This window comes from Portunus trituberculatus, chromosome 49 (assembly GCF_017591435.1).
Source record: "Portunus trituberculatus isolate SZX2019 chromosome 49, ASM1759143v1, whole genome shotgun sequence".
NCBI lineage: Eukaryota > Metazoa > Arthropoda > Malacostraca > Decapoda > Portunidae > Portunus > Portunus trituberculatus.
The window spans coordinates 8,350,360-8,369,585 of NC_059303.1; the positions used below are offsets into that span (position 1 = coordinate 8,350,360).

Here is a 19,226-nt window from a genome sequence, read left to right on the forward strand (position 1 = left end):
GTTATATAGTGTTGTGCATGGCAGGTGTACAGTGAGACAGATGCATTGTACAGGTGTGTGGGGGGAGAGAGTGTGGGTGCAGGTGTGCGGGGAATCAACAGGTGTGCTATACTTGTACTCACACGAGCGGTAGAAGTCGTGTGCAGCTGGTTGGTTGTGCCACAGATTTGTTTCGTCATCCCACCTCTGCTGTTCCTCTCCCGCTGCCTCCACGTCTGCTATTTGTGTCTCCTGTTGTTGCTGCTGCTGTTGCCTCTTGACCTCCTCCTCCTCCTCCTTCGAGTCTTTGTCCTCTTGCTCCACAGCCTCATCTTTGTCCTGTTTTAGTCGCTCTTCTTGCTGTGTTTTTTGCTCCTGTTCTTGTTGTTGGTGCTGCTGTTGTTGCTTTTGTTCCTCCTTCAGACCATCCACTACTGCTTGTGCTGCAACTCCTACGGCTACCTCCACGGCCTCCTGTTTGTGTGTTTGTGCAACAGGCGTGGGTAACTCCTCTGCAGGGAAGGGGTAAAGGAAAGACCTGCTGACGATGCTTATGGTCATCATTTATCTGTTTTGCTTGCTTTGCTATTAGGTATATATATATATATATATATATATATATATATATATATATATATATATATATATATATATATATATATATATATATATATATATATATATATATATATAACTTGTGCACGGCAAGCGATATCCAATGCATTCAGTTTGATACACACACACACACACACACACACACACACACACACACACACACACACACACACACACACACACACACACACCGCGTAGTGTAGTGGTTAGCACACTCGGCTCACAACCGAAAAGGCTCGGATTCGAGTCCGGGCGCGATAAGGCAAAGGCAAATGGGCAAGCCTCTTAATGTGTAGCCCCTGTTCACCTAATAGCAGCAAGTAGGTACGGGATGTAACTCGAGGGATTGTGGCCTCGTTTTCCCGGTGTGTGGAGTGTGTTGTGGTCTCAGTCCTACCCGAAGATCTATCTATGAGCTCGGAGCTTGCTCCGTAATGGGGAAGGCTGTCTGGGTTACCAACAGACGACCGTGGTGAATTACACACACACACACACACACACACCCGGTAGCTCAGTGGTTAGAGCGCTGGCTTCACAAGTCAGAGGACCGGGGTTCGATTCCCCGGCCGGGTGGAGATATTTGGGTGTGTCTCCTTTCACGTGTAGCCCCTGTTCACCTAGCAGTGAGTAGGTACGGGATGTAAATCGAGGAGTTGTGACCTTGTTGTCCCGGTGTGTGGTGTGTGCCTGGTCTCAGGCCTATCTGAAGATCGGAAATAATGAGCTCTGAGCTCGTTCCGTAGGGTAACGTCTGGCTGTCTCGTCAGAGACTGCAGCAGATCAAACAGTGAAACACACACACACACACACACTATTTCATGCAGGACAGCTCAGCACACGTGAAGTCTTGCAGGTGTGAACTTGTTAATCGCATTTCGCCGCGTCACCTCCATTCATCCTGCCAAGACGAATGTAAGGCAACCAGTCAGTGGCAGACGATGTTTGGCCTTCGCGTCATTACCTGTCTGTGCTGTGATTAAAGCCATCAGGGAAAATCTGAGGCACGAGTTGTTTCTGTAAAAATCCTCTGGAAAATCTAAAGAATCCAGTAGAGGTGCTTATGTGTAGAGTATCTGATGAAATCTTTTTCATCTCTGCAGTGTCTTTATTTGAGAGACCGTTATGTTTTAAAGGGAAGGGTTCATGAATGTTTGAATGTTGAAGATGTACTCCTTGCTCTTAGTGGTGTTCAGGGGAAGAGGAACTGTAAAACTCACTGAGTCTTTTAGGACTTTTTTTTTCTTTTACGGTATTACTGTCGTACCCAACGAGGATGGAGTTGCTCTGAGATCAAAAGACCGTAGCCTCAATCATGGCTTACATCAGTTTCTTTGAGCGGCATCACTGTTGTAGCCTGGCAGGGCCGAGGTCTAGCTGGTTGCCTCGGGGAGTCTTTAATGATTTTCGAAGCGTCATTATCGTACCCTGGGACTGTCCTGCCTGTCATGATTATATCGTTCATTTATGGTTGCTGCATATTCCAGTATTGCCAAACTGTTGGTGATGTAACGCTCAAAATGAATAACGGTGAACCAGTCATGTAATAATTTTCATTTCAAACAGACTACACGCCTTCCTACTTTAGAAACATCAGGGAACATGGAAATCTTATTCAGCGATGCATTAGTGTTATTAATGTCAGCTGTAAATAGCACTCCACTCATCCCTGGAGTCTCGGCCTTATAGAGAGAGAGAGAGAGAGAGAGAGAGAGAGAGAGAGAGAGAGAGAGAGAGAGAGAGAGAGAGAGAGAGAGTTTGCGCTTCGTATTTAGCAATGTTTGCCAAGTCCATGTTGCATTTCATCCTTTATTTCCTCAATGTATAGCCAGAATCCATTTCCTTTATTTCCTAGGGCCGGTGCGATACTGCTGGCTGGGTGCTGAGAGCCAGTCAGTCAATCAATCAGCCAATCAATTTATCCATCAATCAGCTGTTCTCGTTATCCTCAACTCGCCCATTACTGTAACTTCCACCACCACCACCACCACCATCACCACCACACGTCTTCCTTCCTGCCTTCACCCTAATCCCACGGCAATATTAGTACTCTTTTTTTTAAATCTTCTACCTAATCCCTCGGTCCCTCCGACTCGCATCTCTATCACCACCACCACCACCACCACTACCACCACCACCACCACCACCACCAGCTTATCTCAAATGTTTACTTCGCTCCACGCCATCACCATCACTGCCCCGTCTGAACGCCCGATTCCTTCCAGTCTAGAGCTGAAACGCACTGCCTCACTATGCCAGCTTGTTGAAGTTCACCTCACTGTCTTCCGTATCCCATCACACTGCATCACTGTCACACTTAGGCTCGTATTCTCAAACACTTCTGTACTTCACCACCACTATTTCAAAAGGCTTTTAAGGTGATTTTTTTTGGGGGGTGGGGCGTTCTAGAGGCAGAGTGACAAGATTTCTACATTATTAACTGGTGAAACACTCTTGAAAACACCGCTAATCATCATTGTGGTCTTGGAAAACAGTCGTGGTGAGAGAATTAAGCGTTTTTAAGTGTGGTTTTACGATTCTAGAGGCAGAATGATAAGATTACTAACTGAAGAAATACTCTTGAAAACCCCGCTAATCATCTGTGTGGCCTTGAAAAATAGTCGTGGTGAGTTACAGAGCGTTTCTGAATACTGAGGATGTTTCTACGGTTCTAAAGGCAGAGTGACAAGATTTCTACATTATTAACTGGAGAAACAGTCTTGAAAACGCCGCTAATCATCTCAGTGGCCTTGGAAAATAGTCGAGGTGAAATAATAAATTGTTTTTTAAGGATATTTTTTTACGGTTCTAGAGGCAGAGTGACAAGATTTCTACATTATTAACTTTAGAAAGACTCTTGAAAACCCCGCTAGTCATCTCTGTGGCCTTGGAAAATAGTCGTGGTGAGAGGATAAAGCATTTTTAAGGCTCTAAAGGAAGAGTGACAAGATTTCTACATTATTAAACGGAGAAACACTCTTGAAAACCCCGCTAATCATCACTGCGGCTTTGAAAAAACAATTATGGCGAAAGATGAAGAGCGTTTCTGAATACGGACCCTACATAATGTCTGGAGGGAAAACTGTCCGGGAAATGTTCAGAGGAAAGAAAATGTATACTCTCCAAAAAGGCGGCTGGCAATCTTTTCTCCTCATCCTGCAGTGTCCTTCCTGTTCTTTACGTCAGACTGTCTCATAGATCCCCGTTGTATTTGGTAAAAGCCCTTCCTTGCTACTCCCTTCCCTCCCCAGAGCTTTTCGTTTCACCTGTCCTTTGTTTCCCTGCCATGGTCCACCTTCCGTGCCTCCCGCAGCTTATACCTCTCCCCTCTGTAGACTCGTGTCCGTCACCGCAGCCTCCCGCCGTGACTCTTTTATTATTTCTTATCCAGAGTTTTTTTGTGTATCTCTCTCTCTCTCTCTCTCTCTCTCTCTCTCTCTCTCTCTCTCTCTCTCTCTCTCTCTCACACACACACACACACACACACACGCCCGGTAGCTCAGTGGTTAGAGCGCTGGCTTCACAAGCCAGAGGACCGGGGTTCGATTCCCCGGCCGGGTGGAGATATTTGGGTGTGTCTCCTTTCACGTGTAGCCCCTGTTCACCTAGCAGTGAGTAGGTACGGGATGTAAATCGAGTAGTTGTGACCTTGTTGTCCCGGTGTGTGGTGTGTGCCTGGTCTCAGGCCTATCCGAAGATCGGAAATAATGAGCTCTGAGCTCGTTCCGTAGGGTAACGTCTGGCTGTCTCGTCAGAGACTGCAGCAGATCAAACAGTGAAACACACACACACACACACACACACACACACACACACATTTACAGAATTGCATGTTGATGAGTCAATTACTTTTCTTCCTCGTTCGTTTCGTCATATAAGTCTTTACAAACAATTTTTTTACTTCCATACTATAAATATTCTTTATTCTGTCTACTCCCAAGCATTTCGACGCTTCATTTTGACTCTACTTTTAAGTCTCCGTTGAAACTTACTGGTGTTTTTAGTCACTGTCGTAATTACAGAGGTGATTAAACAGGAATCCTACACCTCATTCAAGAAACCAAAAGCAACATGCGATCCGAAATTACCTGGATGAAAGTCGCCCTAGTAAGAAAACAAAGAACTGTGACTTCTTTTTTTTTACTTATTGTCGTAATTACACAGACAATTAAACGAAGAATCCTACACCTTTTTAAAGAAACAAAATCAACACGCGAGCCGAAATGACCTGAATGAAAGCCGTCCCAGTGAGAGAACAAAATAAAGAACCGTGGCTTTTTTTTATCATCGTCATATTTCACAGATAATTAAACAAGAATCCTACACCTTTTTTAGAGAAACAAAAGCAACATGCAAACCGAAATAACCAGAATGAAAGTCGTCCCAGTGAGAGGACAAAGAGCTAAAGAACACGAGCTTTAAAGACACACAATGAGCCGAGAGTCTTACCGGTGGTCTCGCTGGAGGGGAAGGCTCCGGCCATAGCGTTGTCATCCAGGAGACTCACCGGGGGGTTCTGCTGGTTGCCGAACTGAATGTCCTCGCCGGAACGTTTGGTGTCTGACGGGAGAGTCAAAGAAAACCACTGATAGGGAAAGGAAAAGGGAAGGAAACGAAAGACATGGAGTGACATTTTGAAAAGGAAAGGAAATGGATGGAAAAGAGAGAGAAATGATGTAAAAAAATGGACGAAAGAAATAGATGGGAAGGGTGGACCAGGTGAAGTGAATGAAACAAAAGAAAACGGATGATTTTTTGAAGTGAGAAAGGTGAGAGGAAGGGAGATATAGGAAGAGACAGAAATAGGGAATGGAAAAAAAAAACATGGAGTGTGATGAAATTTTTGAAAAGGAGAGATTGAGAGGAAATAAAAGAAAAAAGAGGAACTAAGAAAAAAGAATAGGAAGAAAATTTGAAAGAGAGATAAAAAGAAACAAAACACACAATAAAGAAGCTAGATAAAAGTAAAAAGAAAAAAGAAAATAACGAAAACAAACCAATTTACAAGACAAAGAGAAAGAAGGAGAGGCAAAAGAGACAAGAAAGAGAAGAAACAAAAGAAATAGAATGAAAATTTTGAAGAAAGCCAGTAGAAATAAGAAAAAGTAAAGAAAATACGAAGTAATAAGAGGAAATAACACTGAGAAGGAAATATAGAGAAAACATTTAGTGGGAGAGACAGATTAAGTGGTAAAACAGGGAAGAATGATTGGACAGGAGAGAAAGAGAGTGAATGGACACAGAAAAGGGGAACAAAAATAGATGTCGTACAGAGAAGAGTGATAAAGATGCGAGGGGAAAGGGGGGGGGCGGTGAAAGAAGAGGGAAGAATGGCCAAAATGGAGCGATAAAAACAGAACAAGAAGAAGGGAGAGGGAAGAGTGCGACATGGAGTAAAGAGAGAGGGAAGGGAAGGAGGAAGGAATAAAATTGAGAGAGAAATGAGGGGAGGACGAGTCGTAAACAAGATAAAAAGAAAGAAAACGGAAAATAAAAAGTAAGGACAAAAGCAAAGACAAGGATTATGGACTTGCAAGAGAGAGAGAGAGAGAGAGAGAGAGAGAGAGAGAGAGAGAGAGAGAGAGAGAGAGAGAGAGAGAGAAAGGTCAAAGAAAGGCCAAAGAAAGACTAAAGGAAACACACAATGGAATAAATAAAACTGGATATGTGAGACGAAGAAAAGAAAGAAAAGAATTTAAGAAACAGACGAACAGTGAACCACTTAATTAACCCTTTGTCGGATGAGGCACATGTTAATTTACTCTATTTTTCAGCATCCCTACGTCAATTCAACCAACAATAATCAAACTAGTACTGAAAACTTTATCTTTGAGTTCAATATTTCAATACTAGAAGAAAATGTGCCAGTTATAAAGTCAGAGTTACAACTTTATTTTTCAGCATCCTTACGTCAATTCAACCAACAATAATCAAACTAGTACTGAAAACTTTATCTTTAAGTTCAATATTTCAGTACTAGAAGAAAATGTACTAGTTATAAAGGTTTAGTTAGTCAGAGTTACAACTTTATTTTTCAGCATCCTTACGTCAATTCAACTAACAATAATCAACCCAGTACTGAAAACTTTATCCTTGAGTTTAATATTTCAATAACAAAAGAAAGAGTGCCGGTAATAGAGGTTTAATTAGTCAGAGTTGCAGGCGATACAATACACAAGTAAACAACATTAGGGAGGCTGAAGGGTTGTTGTCATTCAGTAGTGGAGGAATAAAACAGTCTCTTAATTGCTTTGTTTTTTTTACCTTCAATCTCGAATTCTCGTATTTAACCTCTTCAGTACTGGGACGCTTTTTTTTCTTATCATGAATTTTGGGTACGATTAGACATTACATTATTTATACATTATGAACTGTCTAAGGAGGCCAAAAGATTAATGCACAGTTTTCCCTATTTTAATCCCCATATAAGTTTCTGAAACTATTTAAAATCGCTAAATAGTAATCAGAATAAATATGAATACACGTCATGGTACTGAAGGGGTTAAAGATAATCTGAAGGTATGACAAGGGAAGGTTTACCAGATAAGAGGACTTTTGATCAAGAAATTAAGATACAGACAATGGAAGTCACACCAGTATCTAGAAACGTTTTGCTCTCTCACCATCACTACTTTCCAAAGACTTTAGCTGAAGATCTCCATGTTTATAAGGGTAGTTTTATGTTTCTGGTAATAGACTGGCAAGATTTCTAATTTATCATAAGGAAAATATGTCTTGAAAACCCTGCTAGTCGTCTCTATGGCCTTGGGAAATTGTCGTGGTGAGAGAACAAGGCATTTCTGAATATGGCCGTAAATATGGCAGAAGACTACTTTGTAACTGATGATATAAGCACAAGGTTACATCAGCGAACAGATTGACGAGACAAGCCTTACACACGTCAGTATAGTATTGTCAATTGAGTGGTGTAGATAAGCTTACGTAATCTCAATAAATGAAAGATGTGGGAGTAACGCAAAATAGAGAGTGGAGAGAAATACGACAAAGAAAGAGAATAAAACCAAAAGCTGGTAATCTGGATGAATGGGACAGCTGACGGGATCGAATATTGATGAGACAAAGATGCGAGACTCCAGCTTCCTCAAGAAAGTGTCGTTTATTCTCCTCCTTCAGGTTGAAATTTGGATGAAAAAGTAGATGGAACATGTACACTAATAACGATAATTGCCAAACAGATACGAGTTCAGTTAGTTAATATAATGAACTTGCATTGTATTATTCTTATTCTTATTCTTCAGGCTGGAAAATAGATGAAGGAATGAATGAGATATATACACAAGCCAAACTAGTAACCAGGTATATATCAAAGTTGAAGGAGTTAATGAAGTAAATACTCGGTTTTATATCGGTAATGGACTGGTGATTCAGAAGAGAGCGCGCTACCTAGAGTCACAGAAATAAACGGTGCTCTTCAGGCCACGAGGGTTTTATCTTTGCCTCTCCATGCTCAGAATTACTCTCCACCCAAAATAGAAGAAACTAAAGTGCAGGTGATGTGTACTGGGCTGCTGACTCACCTGTGGGCGTGGGTGGGGCGGCAAACACACCCGCCACCAGCGCCAGCAGCACCCAGACCGCCCGCACGCCTTCCATCACGTCCACGCCGGCTCGACTCGCCCTGAGAGAGAGAGAGAGAGAGAGAGAGAGAGAGAGAGAGAGAGAGAGAGAGAGAAATAAGGTTTTGAGCCGCAGATGTGATGAAGCAATCTGTTAATACACTGTCATAGCTGTTGTTGTTGTTGTTGTTGTTGTTGTTGGTTTTAGTTGTTGTTGTTGTTATCTTTGTTTATGTGTCAGTTTGCTTGTTTTTTGTCTGTTTACATTATATCTGTATAAGAAACGAGTATTATTATTATTTTTATTAACTTTTATTAATTCACTTATTATTTTAAGAAAATTGAGTATCTGGGCAAGAAATAACTGATATACATACGCCTACACATCCACAATTTACACACATACTTATTCTATTAATTTTTTCATCCATATCTGCGGCATAAGTCTACGGTGCCAGCCTGACACGTTTGAGTAAATCGACGGAGGATGCTCGCCACCGTGTGTAAGTCTGGGAAGAACATTTACCGCCTAATTGTTTTGCCATTAGTATGAAGTGGTGTCTTGGAGTGGCTTGTACTTAGCGTAGTGTTGGTGGCCGTAGTGATAACAGGAAGTGATGAGCGTGAGAGTGTTGGTGTGCTACTGTTGTGTGATGCTGTGGTGATGATATTAGTGATGGTGATGGTGATGGTGGTAGTGATGGTAATGGTGGTGATGATGATGGTGATGATAATGATAGGGGTGGTGGCTTTACCTGTGCTCTTTCACCTGCCTGGCCTGTGGGTCTCCCATGACGACCTGACCTGGATATTGAACGATTCTGCCCCCTCCCCTGTCTTTCCCCCCGCTTTTCCTCTCTCTCTCTCTCTCTCTCTCTCTCTCTCTCTCTCTCTCTCTCTTGGCCGGGTGGCGCTGGATCAGAGGCTGCGGCGTCTAACCTCCCACGGGCTGAAGGTCACCAGCAGGAGAGGCAGCTCTAGGATCTATATTGGAACGTTATTCACTCTTTACTCTCGTGTCTTTTTTTATCTTTTTTACTCTACGGTGGAGATACTACATGGTTGGTATCTATAGCCCACACATTCTAATATTCACTCTCACTTCCTCTCCCTCTCCCTCTCCGTCTCCTCTCCCTCTCTTTCTCGCTCCTCTCTTCACCAGCGCACCTTAAAAGCACTCTCCTCTCTAATTTCCCGTTGACACAATACCGCTCGTCACGGCTGCTCCCACTCGCGCTGCCTTGTGTTCGGGTAATGTAACTGGTGACTTACAGACCGGTGATTACGCTGTCAAGGGGCGATGAGGGAGACAAGGAACGAGGGACATAAAACAAGCACGATACTTGAGAAGCAACAGTCTGGATTGGGATGAAATTGATGGGGGAATGAGATGCAGAGAAAGAGAGGGAGAGATAGAGTTTGTTTGTGTAAAGTTAAATGAAGTATTCTTTTATCTATTTTTTTGCAGAGATGTATATGTAGATCCCGAGAGAACGAGTAGGGTAAGGGAAGGTTTATATTCGTGCTTTGAGAAGGAAAAGCAGCCAAGTGTGAATACTGAAAGTGGTAGGGAAGGAGAGGAGCTGCAGTTAACTTATATGACGGAAAATAGAGACGAAATATGGAAAGATGTGTCAAGAGAGAGAGAGAGAGAGAGAGAGAGAGAGAGAACAGTGTGGAGTGAATGGATTAACAAAAAATATGGTGCAAAGATAACTTCAGACAACTGTTTATTTTTATTCGTTTATATATACTCCCTTATACTTATTTTTGCCGTAAGTGGGAAGGACGAAACTATATTAGAGGTGATGAACATGTAAGGCAACGGAATTATTAAGCTCACGGCACGCACTTCCCTTTCAACGCTCATGGTATTATGCTCACAAATAACCTCTCAGTACCCGAGGCATTACCACTTATAGACTCCTCCGATGTAAGTAATTATTATACCCGCTGTACAGTATTTTGGCGGCTTAGAAAATATTGGTAGATGAAAAACAGGTGAAGTCAGGCAATATATGGAAATGAATATGGAACACGATGAATGTCTATAAGGAAGACATGTTTAGTAAAAGGAAATGTTCAGATGAATTTAACCGCTTTAATAGTGGGACATATTTTTACAATGAGATCTGTGTACGATTAAACCATTTTATTGACATCAGGAGGGGTCTATGGATGGCAAAAGATTAATGGCCACAGTCTTCACTATTTTCATCCCTCACATGAGTTTCTTTGGTTGTATAAAGTCACCAAAAAGTAACCAGAATAAATATCAAAACGCTTCCTGGTACTGAAGGGGTTAAAGACTGTATTCTAAACAAATAAGAAAAAAAAAAACTCAGAAAAACTCTACTTAAAAGATACACTGATTTTTAAACGTATTCCTATGATCCTGGTGACAGAATTACAAGATTTTCACGCTATTAACAAGAGAAGCTATCACGAGAACCCCAGCTAGTCATCTCTATGGCATTTGATGAGTCGTGATGCGAGAACAAAGCCTTTCAGAATACGAGCAAGGAGGAAATGTCAAGAGAGGAAAAGTTCTGGGAGGAAAATGTCTTGCACTCATCGGAACTCTGTTAAAGACGATGATGTGGTGACACAGGAGGTGTTTATAAAGAGAACGGTGAGGTGGCTGGGCGCTGCTGCCGTCAGAGAGACCAGGAAGTGAAGGATGGGGAAGGTGTGTGTACGTAGGTGTGTGTGACGAGACTCGGGGAACAAGTACGTTATTTTCTTCGATGTGTGTGTGTGTGTGTGTGTGTGTGTGTGTGTGTGTGTGTGTGTGTGTGTGTGTGTGTGTGTGTGTGTGTGTGTGTGTGTGTGTGTGTGTGTGTGTGTAAAAACGACAGCTACGACTAGTGAAACGGCAACGTATTAACTGATCCTAGAACAAAAAAAAAACACACACACACACACACACACACACACACACACACACACACACACACACACACACACACACACACACACACGAACTCTATACAACAAGAAGCAACAACAATCAACACACAGGCAACACCAACTCACTAAACACCCTCCAACACTGCAGCCACGGACGGAGGGACAGACTGGGTGACTTGCACGCTGGCCTTGCTGAACAGAATCCAACACTGTAGTAACCTGACCTTTCCTGTATCACCCTTCAGGTTTTCGTTTCACCAATAGTTACAGGAGGTCAGGAGGCTGTTCTACTCTGCTTGGTAACGTAGAGTAAGGTCAGGAAGGTCAGGAGGTTAGTTAATATGGTTTTAGTTTAGTTTATATTTAAGGTCTTATTCTCTATCTCTCTATTTTTTCTTTCCTCCATCTTTTCTTTCGTTTCTCTATTTTTATTTTCTTCTCCTTATTTTTTTATCTCCCTACCTTCTCTTTCCTCCATCTTTTCTCTCCTTTCTCTATTTTTATCTTCCTTTCCTGTTTTTTTATTTCCCTACCTTCTCTTCCCTCCATCTTTTCTCTCTTTTCTCTATTTTTACCTTCCCTTCCGTGTTTTTCTTCTCTATTCTCTATTTTCCTTTCCCTAACTTGTTATTTCCTTTTTTTTTCATCTCCGCATCTTCCTCTCTTTTTTCTCTCTCATTTTGTTATTTCTTTATTTTATCCTTTCACTTCCCCTCTCTTTGCTTCCTATTCGTACCTCTGATTCTAGTCTTTCGTTCTCTCTCTCTCTCTCTCTCTCTCTCTCTCTCTCTCTCTCTCTCTCTCTCTCTCTCTCTCTCTCTCTCTCTCTCTCTCTCTCTCTCTCTCTCTCTCTCTCTCTCTCTCTCTCTCTCTCTCTCTCTCTCCATTCCCCAAACTTGAAAATTTTTCTCTCTCCCTTCACATTTCAGAAAAAAAGTTAACTTGTGGTGTTGTATTGCATGGTCGTGTCTCTCCTCAACACATTAATGGTGAAGCTACAATGTTTGTCTAATAAGTCAAGAGTTTCAGTGCAACAGTAGACGCTTTCCGGAGATCATTTCACCGTATGTTAGCTTGTAGTGGATTCAAGATATTGAGAGAGAGAGAGAGAGAGAGAGAGAGAGAGAGAGAGAGAGAGAGAGAGAGAGAGTGTGTGTGAGAGAGAGCATAAGTAGCTGTAGCCGTCACTAAAGTGTAGGCCGTGGCTCCCAAACACCTGTTGAGTGTTTACTTCTGCATTACGAGTCTTCCCCTGACTGTCACCACCACTTCTACAGTGTAGTGACGTCACATGACTTGCTGTGTGAGGCAAGGAGAGTTGACTTGAAGAGCAGAACGCCAGTGCCGTGTATCACCTACTGGTGATGTGGCCAGGATGGAAAACACCGTCCTCCGTCAAAAAGATTTCAAAGTAATTCAGAGGCTACAGCTCCGTTCAACGGTAAATTGCCTAATAGTCAGTTAGGTGCTGCCATCTGTAATTGGAGTATTTAATGGAACATTGCTCTCTGTGGACAAACGTCCAATTTAATTTTATTACAACATCGCCATCTGAATGAAAGTTGGTTTTGAACCAAGAGAATGGCACTGCCATATTTCTTTATACAGGTCATTGTCGTCTGACAGCAAGATCTACATGACGCTGAAAAGCAACCCAAGCATTTTTGGTTATCGATCTACTTCATTGCGGTACTCCGTCATCTGTCGCCATGGAGTGTGATCGTGGTGTGTGTGGGCGGTGAGTGTGGTGGGGCGTGGTGGGAGAGGCTCAGCTCACTCGGGGTTAGTTGCATAAGCATCTCGTGTAGACATAGGCACGGCTACAGCTTTTATAAACCCTCGGTCCCTATATGACGTAAAAACAGCTACAAATATTCATGTTGGCGCCGCTTCATGACTCGCCACTCCCTAATGCCATGCACCCTCAAGAGGTAATGCAGTGCACGCAATGGTACACTTATCTCAGTTAAGTCTTGGCTGGCCTGAAGTGAGTCTAGACGAGCTTCGGTGGCGTGCATGCAACACTGGCGGCGGTGAGAAGCGAGTCGTAAAATGCCAGTGAATGGTAATGACAGACCGTGCATACATTTGCTGGGAGAGACCACCACCACCACCATCCCCTCCGTATTGACGCGGGAGTGGCGGCGTGGAAAGGGGCGTGCATAGCCAGGGTCATGGGGCGTTGCAGGGTGTGGTTGTATGAGTGTTGATTGGACTGAAGATGAAGGGAAAAACAAGCGTGTGTCTGCCGTGAATGCTGTATGTGAGGCTGCGGTGTGTGAGTGGAGGGGAATGGTAAACAGAAGCGGGACGTGCGGCGTATAGAGGATGAAAAGGCTGACAGAATTTATAATAAACAATATAGAAGGAGTGCGTCTGGAAGGAAACAAAGGAAACAATACTCGTAGGAAAGAAGTACAATTATATATTAGATACGAACGTTTTATGGAGTAAACTGGAAAGAAAACTGATTATATTATATATGATTGTGGAGTAACAGTGCTGCTCTGATGATATGCATCAATACATGCATAATAAATTAGTATGTATAGAAGAGAATCGCATGAATACTGATGGGCTGGGCTGGAGTGAGCTCTGATGGATTCATGGATTATATACGAAACCAATATGGAAAGGAGCGTCGAAAGTGGAGTTATGACTAGACGTAACCTTGAAGAACACACTGTAGTAATGAAGGAAAAGAGAAAAACACGATAATACAGGAAGCCTGGAAAGAAAGTTCACCAAAATACGTAACTTGGGAGATACGAAGTACAAGAAATATATATAGAATAACGAAATAAGTATGGGAAAGTCAAACGAAAGCTGCGAATCTACTAACACATAAACGAGTAAGTCATAGTTTAAAGTAAATAAAAATAGCACCATAAAAAACCCATATAAATCTGTAAGGCTAATATATAAAAGTGACGTAATTGGTATGATTTAAAGTTAGTTCAACACGGATGGGGAAAAATACTGGAAGGAAAGTCACGGTGGAGACGGAGGAGATGAAAGCATGAAGGTTCTGAGTGTGATTAAGTGAGTGCTGAGAGGAAGGGTGGTGGCGTGAATAGTCTTTGAAGTCACTTGAGGAACTACTTACATAATTGCATGATCCAGAGAGAGAGAGAGAGAGAGAGAGAGAGAGAGAGAGAGAGAGAGAGAGAGAGAAACATTGTGCCTCATTCACATCCCGACACGATCCAACATCAGCCACACCTTAAAATTTGATACAACAACGCGATCCTTCTCACTTCTTCCAAGCAACACCAGCTTTCGAGTGTTGCGCCTCACTGACAACACATTCAGCATCACAATCCGTAAATAAGAACCAAATGTAGATAAGAATTAGATGTAGATGTATGAATTAATTGATAGATAAAAGTATACCACGACTTTTTTCTTTGATCAGTCGCCTTCCCAGTAACAAGGCAACAATAATTGATGTACTCGTGCTTCTTCACCATTGACAGTCTCGCCGCCCCTCAAACTTTTCATTCTATATATTTTAAAGATTGTTATAATATTGTTGAGTAGTGAAAGCAACATCATTAATATATACTGAGAGAGAGAGAGAGAGAGAGAGAGAGAGAGAGAGAGAGAGAGAGAGAGAGAGAGAGAGAGAGAGAGAGAGAGAGAGAGAGAGCTATGTGAAAACACTAATAAGATACTTACCTGATTATGTTAGTGTTGTTACCTTCTTAACACTTGCCGTGCTTTCCAGACACACCAACAGTAAGAGATGAGACTGGCGATGCTGGGAGGACCTGCTAGGAGTGGCTGACGGAGGCACGGGCAGGGGACACCACCGTGGCCAACTGCGGCGTCGTAGGGACTGACAACGTCCTCAGGCGCCGCACCTTCCTAGAGCAGTGTGATCGATCCGTGGCCGTGTGGGAGTATGTCGAGGTAGGCTGCGGCTGGTTTTGTCGCTCTTTACAGCCGCTAAACATATGGGTACATCATCAAATTGTCTTGCCTTTCTTGGCCTCCTCTAGTTCCTCTCTGTCTCTCAGTATTCACTTGTACTTGACGGCGCCTCGCACGCTGGAACTTCATACATTGTTGGTACTTGGGCAAACTCAGATTGTTGTTTTGTTTGTTTTGGTTAAGCGAGGGCGGCTCATGAGTTTGTTGTTGTCACGTTGTGGTAAAGCTCAGTCTTTTCCTTCCTCTTCGTCGCCAAGTATGCAAAGCTAAAAGGGAGGTTGTTGTTTGTTCGCTTTTGTATACTTCTTTAATGCCGATGTTTGATTTCATTCATGGTGATATAAAAGAAAACGCAGGAGTGATGCAATCAGAGAAAACCTAACTTTACCTAATGCACTGATTCTTCAAGGACACGCAACTTTCAAACGCGATTTTTCTTCCTCCATTTTTTTTTTTTTTTACGTTGAAAATTTGCAGCTCCAGATTTCCGTCTTTCAGTGAAGACTCACTTTCATCAGAGAGTTACAATGACTAAAGTTGTTCCGAGTTGCCGCTAGTGTAGCTTTTCTGTAGTCATCTATAGTATAAGACACTTAGTAGGATGCATCCCTACATCCTCCTCTCCCTCAGCTCCCGCTTCTTCCCAAGATAAGTTTGAAGCCATGAAACATTCCTTCCTCCTCCTCCTCCTCCTCCTCCTCCTCCTCCTCCTCCTCCTCTTCCTCCTCCTATGTACACTGTGAAAAATATATGGAAATGTATTCACAATGAATATAGATAATTTTATGAAGAAATCGAACACACACACACACACACTCACAAACACACACACACACACACACACACACACACACACACACACGATGGAAACTAATTTTTCATGTATCTCTTACCGAGACAATTATATTTATACGATGTATTTTAAAACAATTGTCAATATCACAGCCCGTTTAGTTGTTATTGGTATAGTTCGATGGTGGTGGTGGTGGTGGTGGTGATGATGGTGGTGGTAGTGGTTACTGTCATAATATTCAGAAACTCACTCTCTGCTCCCACACCACGACAGTGCTTCAAAATACGGACTATGATAGACTCGTAATCTGAAACACCTCCGCGCTTCACCTTTACATTCAAAACACTCCGCAGAAAGTTACATAGGTATTGAACGCCTTTTTATCGTTCTAGTGACAGGTTGATAAGGTTTTAACGTTATGAATAAGAGAAACATTCGTAAAAACCTGGCTGATCATCTATGTGGCCTTTGAAAACCGTAGGGAGGCAAAGCGTCTCAAGAAAGCAGACCCAACTAGCGCCTGGTGAGGGTGACTTCATGTGGTGGCCTGCACGATGCACCCCATGACTGCTGGAATCCCTCTTTTCATGACGCATCCCCAAGGCCACTTCCCTACATGCCAGTGTGCGCTTCTCTGCCTGCTTTCCTGTTTCCCTGCCTGCCTGCCTGCCTGCCTGCCTGTCTGTCTGTCTCCTTGCCTGTCTATCTGTCTCCCTGCCCGCCTGCCGGTCTCCCTTCCTGCCTGCCTCCTTGCCTGCCTATCTCCCTGTCTGCTTGCATGTGTCCCTGCCTGTCTGCCTGTCTCCCTGCCTGCCTCCCTGTCTGCCTGTTCCCCAGCCTGTCTGTCTGTCTCTCTGTCTGCCTGCCTGCTGCCTGTCTCCCTGCCCGCCTGTTTCCCTGCCTGCCTGTCTGTCTCCCTGCCTGTCTGTCTGTTTCCCTGCTTGCCTGTCTGTCTGTCTCCCTGCCTGTCTGTCTGTTTCCCTGCTTGCCTGTCTGTCTATCTACCTGCCTGTCTGTCTGTCTACCTGCCTGTCTATGTGCGCGTCAGCCTTACGTGTGTTCATTATTTTATTCTCTACTTATTTGTTTTTATCAGTTTTCAGTTTGTTTTTCTTTGTTTGTTTTTAATTTTTCTTTTTCTTTTGATGGTGGTGTTGGTATTCATTATTTTACTCTTTACATTTTTGTTTTTATCCATTTTCAGTTTGTTTCCTTTCCTTGTTTTTAATTATTTTTTCCTTTTTTCTTTTGATGTTGTTGTTGTTGTTGTTGTTGTTGTTGTTGTTGTTGTTGTTGTTGTTGTCCTTGTTGCTTTTATTATTATTATTATTACCACTACTACTACTACTACTACTACTACTACTACTACTACTACTACTACTACTACTACTACTACTACTACTACTACTATTGCTATCATCATATTGTTATTTATTCCACCCAATGTAAGTATATATTTTTTCTACATTCTGCTCAATCCTGTAAATAGAGTCTCGCCAAGCATCACACTCACAGATTACCAAAGAACATTCGAGACGTAGACACATATACCTTCGGGTATCTAGTCCTCTTTGTCATATTATCGACGTGTTTGGGCAGTTGCCTAATTGTAACTGTTTTGTATGTGTATGTGTAATATGACAATAAACAAACAAACATCTAAACATCTAAAAACGTATTAAGCCAAGAACAGAAGAATACAACTAACAAGAACAAGAAATATACAGAAAAGTGGGAGCCGATACAAAGACATTTAACCCCTTTAGTACTGTGATGGATTTTTACCGTGAGTTTTGGGTATGATTGGACGATTTTATGTGCATTAGGAAGGGTCTGTGGAGGTAAGAAGATTAGTGGTCAATCTTTACTATTTCAGTCTCCCACCACTTGAGTTTCTGAAGCGTTATAAAATCGCTAAACAGTAACCAGAATGAATGTAAAAACACGTCCTGGTAGTGAAGGGATCAAGCCAAGAACAGAAGACTACAACCAAGAAGAACAAGAAATATACATAAAAGTGGGAGCCGGTACAAAGGCATTTAATCCTACGCCCACTACCGGACTGGATTGGGTGGGTGTGATATCACCGAAGATTCCGATAAACTTTCTTTGTGTGTCATTTATATGCGTGAACGTGCATCAGTGTAGAGGTGAGAGCAGTAAAGTGGTGGATGTGGTGGTGGTGGTGGTGGTGGTGGTGGTGGTGTCGCCGTGAAGTGTGCAGCACCACCAACACAATCGTAATGGTGAAGCTGTTTGGTTGGAAATAGTCTACTTAATAGTCAACATTTTCTTTTGTATTTGATTTTAGTTTCACGTTCAATGTTTTGCCATGGCTAGCTGGATAGATTAATGTCCCGAGATATAGAACAAAAAAGATGCAGTCTAGACACACTTATAATGCAACACTTCTCCTCCTCCTCCTCCTCCTCCTCCTCCTCCTCCTCCTCCTCCTCTTTCTTCATCTCCTCTTCCTCCTCCTCCTCCTCCTCCTCACGAATAATGATATTTAAAAGTTAAACATAAAAACACATCACACACACACACACACACACACACACACACACACACACACACACACACATAAATAAGTATGTGTTGCTATTGTTGTTGCTGCTGCGACGCCCTTTTTGGTCAGATCCTGTCACTTATCACGTGTGTGTGCCGCACGCACGGCCCTGCAGCGGAGTGTCGCATCCTGTCCGATACCAAGCTTTATAATCATCTGAATTCCGTACAGTACCTTTCATAACACTGTAAGGCGCCCTCCAGATTTTTTTTTCACTCACAGCTCTAGAGGTTAGTGGCTGACATCAAACCGATGTGTGTGTGTGTGTGTGTGTGTGTTCACGGTCGCCTGTTGGTTACCCAGCCAGGTATTTACCTAGTTGTAGTTTTACAGGGCCTGGGCTTTATGCTCGTGTGGTCCCATCTCCATATCTACACTTATCCAATTTTTCTTTAGGTGTGTGTGTGTGTGTGTGTGTGTTTACCTACTATAGTAGTTGTATTGTACAGGGTCCGAGCGGGTTTCATAGTGTCCTGTTTCCATATTTCCATTTATCTAGTTTTTCTTTAAGTCATGCACACTGTGTGTGTGTGTGTGTGTGTGTGTGTTTCACTGTATGATCTGTTACCCTACGGAACGAGCTCAGAGCTCATTATTTCCGATCTTCGGAACACACACCGGGACAACAAGGTCACAACTCCTCGATTTACATCCCGTACCTAGTCACTGCTAGGTGAACAGGGGCTACACGTGAAAGGAGACACACCCAAATATCTCCACCCGGCCGGGGAATCGAACCCCGGTCTTCTGGCTTGTGAAGCCAGCGCTCTAACCACTGAGCTACCGGGCGTGTGTGTGTGTGTGTGTGTGTGCGTGCGTGTGCTTCCTCCTCCCACTACTCCTCCTCCTCCTC

The 19,226-nt window shown here is 42.9% G+C and overlaps 2 protein-coding genes across 7 annotated transcripts in view; one reads left to right on the plus strand and one right to left on the minus strand.

The window, feature by feature from the left end:
• The window catches only part of LOC123499420 (stress response protein nst1-like), a 29,936-nt gene that overhangs the window by 10,149 nt on the left and 561 nt on the right, over positions 1 to 19,226 (minus strand). The window contains exons 1-4 of one of the 4 annotated variants that reach the window (XM_045247417.1): positions 14,779 to 14,960; positions 8,130 to 8,230; positions 5,041 to 5,151; positions 123 to 491 (exon numbers count right to left, since the gene is read on the minus strand). In XM_045247417.1, coding sequence (XP_045103352.1) covers positions 123 to 491; positions 5,041 to 5,151; positions 8,130 to 8,205 — 556 coding nt within the window. In that variant the 5' untranslated portion in view covers positions 8,206 to 8,230; positions 14,779 to 14,960. Of the gene's footprint in view, positions 1 to 122; positions 492 to 5,040; positions 5,152 to 8,129; positions 8,231 to 11,204; positions 11,227 to 14,756; positions 14,961 to 19,226 lie in introns of those variants that run through there. The other 3 variants (XM_045247416.1, XM_045247418.1, XM_045247419.1) reach the window with 3 other exon arrangements.
• LOC123499414 (intersectin-2-like) overlaps positions 14,969 to 19,226 on the plus strand; it is a 75,249-nt gene continuing 70,991 nt past the window's right edge. The window contains exon 1 of one of the 3 annotated variants that reach the window (XM_045247391.1): positions 14,969 to 14,990. The gene's annotated coding sequence lies outside the window, so the exon portion shown is untranslated. Of the gene's footprint in view, positions 14,991 to 18,453; positions 18,604 to 19,226 lie in introns of those variants that run through there. The other 2 variants (XM_045247389.1, XM_045247409.1) reach the window with 2 other exon arrangements.